The 7129-nt window shown below is 52.3% G+C and overlaps 1 protein-coding gene across 1 annotated transcript in view; it reads left to right on the top strand.

The window, feature by feature from the left end:
- Positions 1-560: 560 nt before the first annotated feature.
- The window catches only part of MUC16 (mucin 16, cell surface associated), a 49189-nt gene continuing 42620 nt past the window's right edge, over positions 561-7129 (top strand). Inside the window, exons 1-2 of the mRNA XM_088067603.1 lie at positions 561-1120; positions 5672-6442. Coding sequence (XP_087923729.1) covers positions 561-1120; positions 5672-6442 — 1331 coding nt within the window. The remainder of the gene's footprint in view (positions 1121-5671; positions 6443-7129) is intronic.

Raw genomic sequence — 7129 nt, 5'->3', positions numbered from 1 at the left:
AACAAAAGGATTTTATGGATTCGTTCCAACACAAATCATTCTGTGACTCTACATTAAGATTATATAAGGCAGTTACTGATCCACAAACGATTCTTCAGTCCCTTCATTCAATAATGTTCAATGAAAAGTAAATATAGGGACACATTTCCAAAAAACCTAGATAAAAGAAACTTCCAAAGTGTAACTTAGTAAAAACAGAAAAAATACAGTAAAATATTATTTAAATAAAGAGTAGATGCACAGGAAGTTTTTTGAAAATTATGGCGAATTACGAGAACCAGAATTTAAAAAAAAACACACCTGAAAAATCAATTTCTATTACAGGAAATTCACAGAACCAAGACAGTAATGGGAAAACACAGACGACTAAATATTCCAACAATGCTACACAATGCATATCGAATACTGAGAATACAACCCCAGACTTGGCAGAGAGTACAATGCAAACCAGAACCACTGAGAATTCCAAGTGTGTGCAGGCCTCCTCTAGCCTTCCTCTGAGCTCTACTCCAGAGACCACTTCCCCAACACTCAGCACAACTGTACCCATCACCAGCACCATGTTTGAGTCGACCTCTACTTCTGCAACTCTGCCCACATCCACCGTTGAGTCCACCACCAGCAGGACTGAAGGCAGCACCTCGGCTGTGGAGTCCACATCTGTGCCTGAGTCTGTGACTTCAGCTTCTTCTGTTGTGACAGAGACGTCTCCACTTGTGACAACCTCCACAATGTTGTCGAGCACAGCAGAAAGCTCCAGCCTGAGGACTTCAGCCACCACTCCAATCCAATCCAGCCCTGCTGCAATATCCCCTGTTGACTTAATCCCCATCCCGGTGACAGAGATAAGAGCGGCGACCACCACTGTCCTTGCACAAACATCATCCTCTACTCCTGGGACAAGCCCAAATTCTGCCATGACCTCTTCTCTTTCTCTGAGCTCTACTCCAGAGATCACTTCCCCAACACTCAGCACAACTGCACCCATCACCAGCACCATGTTTGAGTTGACCTCTACTTCTGCAACTCTGGCCACATCCACCGTTGAGTCCACCACTGTGTCCACCACCAGCAGGACTGAAGGCAGCACCTCGGCTCTGGAGTCCACATCTGTGCCTGAGTCTGTGACTTCAGCTTCTTCTGTTGTGACAGAGACGTCTCCACATGTGACAACCTCCACAATGTTATCGAGCACAGCAGAAAGCTCCAGCCTGAGGACTTCAGCCTCCTCTCCCATCCAATCCAGCCCTGCTGCAATATCCCCTGTTGACTTAATCCCCATCCCGGTGACAGAGATAAGAGCGGCGACCACCACTGTCCTTGCACAAACGGCGTCCTCTGCTCCTGGGACAAGCCCAACTTCTGCCATGACCTCTTCTCTTCCTCTGAGCTCTACTCCAGAGATCACTTCCCCAACACTCAGCACAACTGTACCCATCACCAGCACCATGTTTGAGTCGACCTCTACTTCTGCAACTGTGCCCACATCCACCGTTGAGTCCACCACCAGCAGGACTGAAGGCAGCACCTCGGCTGTGGAGTCCACATCTGTGCCTGAGTCTGTGACTTCAGCTTCTTCTGTTGTGACAGAGACGTCTCCACATGTGACAACCTCCACAATGTTGTCGAGCACAGCAGAAAGCTCCAGCCTGAGGACTTCAGCCACCACTCCAATCCAATCCAGCCCTGCTGAAACATCCACTCTTAGCCTGGTGACCACTGAAGCATCAGAAAAAACTGCAACCACCACTGTCCTTGCACAAACATCATCCTCTGTTCCTGGGACAAGCCCAACTTCTGCCATGACCTCTTCTCTTTCTCTGAGCTCTACTCCAGAGATCACTTCCCCAACACTCAGCACAACTGTACCCATCACCAGCACCATGTTTGAGTCGACCTCTACTTCTGCAACTCTGCCCACATCCACCGTTGAGTCCACCACTGTGTCCACCACCAGCAGGACTGAAGGCAGCACCTCGGCTCTGGAGTCCACATCTGTGCCTGAGTCTGTGACTTCAGCTTCTTCTGTTGTGACAGAGACGTCTCCACATGTGACAACCTCCACAATGTTATCGAGCACAGCAGAAAGCTCCAGCCTGAGGACTTCAGCCTCCTCTCCCATCCAATCCAGCCCTGCTGCAATATCCCCTGTTGACTTAATCCCCATCCCGGTGACAGAGATAAGAGCGGCGACCACCACTGTCCTTGCACAAACGGCGTCCTCTGCTCCTGGGACAAGCCCAACTTCTGCCATGACCTCTTCTCTTCCTCTGAGCTCTACTCCAGAGATCACTTCCCCAACACTCAGCACAACTGTACCCATCACCAGCACCATGTTTGAGTCGACCTCTACTTCTGCAACTCTGCCCACATCCACCGTTGAGTCCACCACCAGCAGGACTGAAGGCAGCACCTCGGCTCTGGAGTCCACATCTGTGCCTGAGTCTGTGACTTCAGCTTCTTCTGTTGTGACAGAGACGTCTCCACTTGTGACAACCTCCACAATGTTGTCGAGCACAGCAGAAAGCTCCAGCCTGAGGACTTCAGCCACCACTCCAATCCAATCCAGCCCTGCTGAAACATCCACTCTTAGCCTGGTGACCACTGAAGCATCAGAAAAAACTGCAACCACCACTGTCCTTGCACAAACATCATCCCCTACTCCTGGGACAAGCCCAACTTCTGCCATGACCTCTTCTCTTCCTCTGAGCTCTACTCCAGAGATCACTTCCCCAACACTCAGCACAACTGTACCCATCACCAGCACCATGTTTGAGTCGACCTCTACTTCTGCAACTCTGCCCACATCCACCGTTGAGTCCACCACTGTGTCCACCACCAGCAGGACTGAAGGCAGCACCTCGGCTCTGGAGTCCACATCTGTGCCTGAGTCTGTGACTTCAGCTTCTTCTGTTGTGACAGAGACGTCTCCACATGTGACAACCTCCACAATGTTATCGAGCACAGCAGAAAGCTCCAGCCTGAGGACTTCAGCCTCCTCTCCCATCCAATCCAGCCCTGCTGCAATATCCCCTGTTGACTTAATCCCCATCCCGGTGACAGAGATAAGAGCGGCGACCACCACTGTCCTTGCACAAACGGCGTCCTCTGCTCCTGGGACAAGCCCAACTTCTGCCATGACCTCTTCTCTTCCTCTGAGCTCTACTCCAGAGATCACTTCCCCAACACTCAGCACAACTGTACCCATCACCAGCACCATGTTTGAGTCGACCTCTACTTCTGCAACTCTGCCCACATCCACCGTTGAGTCCACCACCAGCAGGACTGAAGGCAGCACCTCGGCTCTGGAGTCCACATCTGTGCCTGAGTCTGTGACTTCAGCTTCTTCTGTTGTGACAGAGACGTCTCCACATGTGACAACCTCCACAATGTTGTCGAGCACAGCAGAAAGCTCCAGCCTGAGGACTTCAGCCACCACTCCAATCCAATCCAGCCCTGCTGAAACATCCACTCTTAGACTGGTGACCACAGAAGCATCAGAAAAAACTGCAACCACCACTGTCCTTGCACAAACATCATCCTCTACTCCTGGGACAAGCCCAACTTCTGCCATGACCTCTTCTCTTTCTCTGAGCTCTACTCCAGAGATCACTTCCCCAACACTCAGCACAACTGTACCCATCACCAGCACCATGTTTGAGTCGACCTCTACTTCTGCAACTCTGCCCACATCCACCGTTGAGTCCACCACTGTGTCCACCACCAGCAGGACTGAAGGCAGCACCTCGGCTCTGGAGTCCACATCTGTGCCTGAGTCTGTGACTTCAGCTTCTTCTGTTGTGACAGAGACGTCTCCACATGTGACAACCTCCACAATGTTATCGAGCACAGCAGAAAGCTCCAGCCTGAGGACTTCAGCCTCCTCTCCCATCCAATCCAGCCCTGCTGCAATATCCCCTGTTGACTTAATCCCCATCCCGGTGACAGAGATAAGAGCGGCGACCACCACTGTCCTTGCACAAACGGCGTCCTCTGCTCCTGGGACAAGCCCAACTTCTGCCATGACCTCTTCTCTTCCTCTGAGCTCTACTCCAGAGATCACTTCCCCAACACTCAGCACAACTGTACCCATCACCAGCACCATGTTTGAGTCGACCTCTACTTCTGCAACTCTGCCCACATCCACCGTTGAGTCCACCACCACCAGGACTGAAGGCAGCACCTCGGCTGTGGAGTCCACATCTGTGCCTGAGTCTGTGACTTCAGCTTCTTCTGTTGTGACAGAGACGTCTCCACATGTGACAACCTCCACAATGTTGTCGAGCACAGCAGAAAGCTCCAGCCTGAGGACTTCAGCCACCACTCCAATCCAATCCAGCCCTGCTGAAACATCCACTCTTAGCCTGGTGACCACAGAAGCATCAGAAAAAACTGCAACCACCACTGTCCTTGCACAAACATCATCCTCTGTTCCTGGGACAAGCCCAACTTCTGCCATGACCTCTTCTCTTCCTCTGAGCTCTACTCCAGAGATCACTTCCCCAACACTCAGCACAACTGTACCCATCACCAGCACCATGTTTGAGTCGACCTCTACTTCTGCAACTCTGCCCACATCCACCGTTGAGTCCACCACTGTGTCCACCACCAGCAGGACTGAAGGCAGCACCTCGGCTCTGGAGTCCACATCTGTGCCTGAGTCTGTGACTTCAGCTTCTTCTGTTGTGACAGAGACGTCTCCACATGTGACAACCTCCACAATGTTATCGAGCACAGCAGAAAGCTCCAGCCTGAGGACTTCAGCCTCCTCTCCCATCCAATCCAGCCCTGCTGCAATATCCCCTGTTGACTTAATCCCCATCCCGGTGGCAGAGATAAGAGCGGCGACCACCACTGTCCTTGCACAAACGGCGTCCTCTGCTCCTGGGACAAGCCCAACTTCTGCCATGACCTCTTCTCTTCCTCTGAGCTCTACTCCAGAGATCACTTCCCCAACACTCAGCACAACTGTACCCATCACCAGCACCATGTTTGAGTCGACCTCTACTTCTGCAACTCTGCCCACATCCACCGTTGAGTCCACCACCAGCAGGACTGAAGGCAGCACCTCGGCTCTGGAGTCCACATCTGTGCCTGAGTCTGTGACTTCAGCTTCTTCTGTTGTGACAGAGACGTCTCCACTTGTGACAACCTCCACAATGTTGTCGAGCACAGCAGAAAGCTCCAGCCTGAGGACTTCAGCCACCACTCCAATCCAATCCAGCCCTGCTGAAACATCCACTCTTAGCCTGGTGACCACTGAAGCATCAGAAAAAACTGCAACCACCACTGTCCTTGCACAAACATCATCCTCTGTTCCTGGGACAAGCCCAACTTCTGCCATGACCTCTTCTCTTCCTCTGAGCTCTACTCCAGAGATCACTTCCCCAACACTCAGCACAACTGTACCCATCACCAGCACCATGTTTGAGTCGACCTCTACTTCTGCAACTCTGCCCACATCCACCGTTGAGTCCACCACTGTGTCCACCACCAGCAGGACTGAAGGCAGCACCTCGGCTCTGGAGTCCACATCTGTGCCTGAGTCTGTGACTTCAGCTTCTTCTGTTGTGACAGAGACGTCTCCACATGTGACAACCTCCACAATGTTATCGAGCACAGCAGAAAGCTCCAGCCTGAGGACTTCAGCCTCCTCTCCCATCCAATCCAGCCCTGCTGCAATATCCCCTGTTGACTTAATCCCCATCCCGGTGACAGAGATAAGAGCGGCGACCACCACTGTCCTTGCACAAACGGCGTCCTCTGCTCCTGGGACAAGCCCAACTTCTGCCATGACCTCTTCTCTTCCTCTGAGCTCTACTCCAGAGATCACTTCCCCAACACTCAGCACAACTGTACCCATCACCAGCACCATGTTTGAGTCGACCTCTACTTCTGCAACTCTGCCCACATCCACCGTTGAGTCCACCACTGTGTCCACCACCAGCAGGACTGAAGGCAGCACCTCGGCTCTGGAGTCCACATCTGTGCCTGAGTCTGTGACTTCAGCTTCTTCTGTTGTGACAGAGACGTCTCCACATGTGACAACCTCCACAATGTTGTCGAGCACAGCAGAAAGCTCCAGCCTGAGGACTTCAGCCACCACTCCAATCCAATCCAGCCCTGCTGAAACATCCACTCTTAGCCTGGTGACCACAGAAGCATCAGAAAAAACTGCAACCCCCACTGTCCTTGCACAAACATCATCCTCTGTTCCTGGGACAAGCCCAACTTCTGCCATGACCTCTTCTCTTTCTCTGAGCTCTACTCCAGAGATCACTTCCCCAACACTCAGCACAACTGTACCCATCACCAGCACCATGTTTGAGTCGACCTCTACTTCTGCAACTCTGCCCACATCCACCGTTGAGTCCACCACTGTGTCCACCACCAGCAGGACTGAAGGCAGCACCTCGGCTCTGGAGTCCACATCTGTGCCTGAGTCTGTGACTTCAGCTTCTTCTGTTGTGACAGAGACGTCTCCACATGTGACAACCTCCACAATGTTATCGAGCACAGCAGAAAGCTCCAGCCTGAGGACTTCAGCCTCCTCTCCCATCCAATCCAGCCCTGCTGCAATATCCCCTGTTGACTTAATCCCCATCCCGGTGACAGAGATAAGAGCGGCGACCACCACTGTCCTTGCACAAACGGCGTCCTCTGCTCCTGGGACAAGCCCAACTTCTGCCATGACCTCTTCTCTTCCTCTGAGCTCTACTCCAGAGATCACTTCCCCAACACTCAGCACAACTGTACCCATCACCAGCACCATGTTTGAGTCGACCTCTACTTCTGCAACTCTGCCCACATCCACCGTTGAGTCCACCACTGTGTCCACCACCAGCAGGACTGAAGGCAGCACCTCGGCTCTGGAGTCCACATCTGTGCCTGAGTCTGTGACTTCAGCTTCTTCTGTTGTGACAGAGACGTCTCCACATGTGACAACCTCCACAATGTTGTCGAGCACAGCAGAAAGCTCCAGCCTGAGGACTTCAGCCACCACTCCAATCCAATCCAGCCCTGCTGAAACATCCACTCTTAGCCTGGTGACCACAGAAGCATCAGAAAAAACTGCAACCACCACTGTCCTTGCACAAACATCATCCTCTGTTCCTGGGACAAGCCCAAC

Source organism: Pseudopodoces humilis, chromosome 28, assembly GCF_049639895.1.
Source record: "Pseudopodoces humilis isolate 2021_Gansu_Grassland_sample_001 chromosome 28, ASM4963989v1, whole genome shotgun sequence".
Lineage (NCBI taxonomy): Eukaryota > Metazoa > Chordata > Aves > Passeriformes > Paridae > Pseudopodoces > Pseudopodoces humilis.
This window is presented reverse-complemented; position numbering and strand designations above follow the sequence as displayed.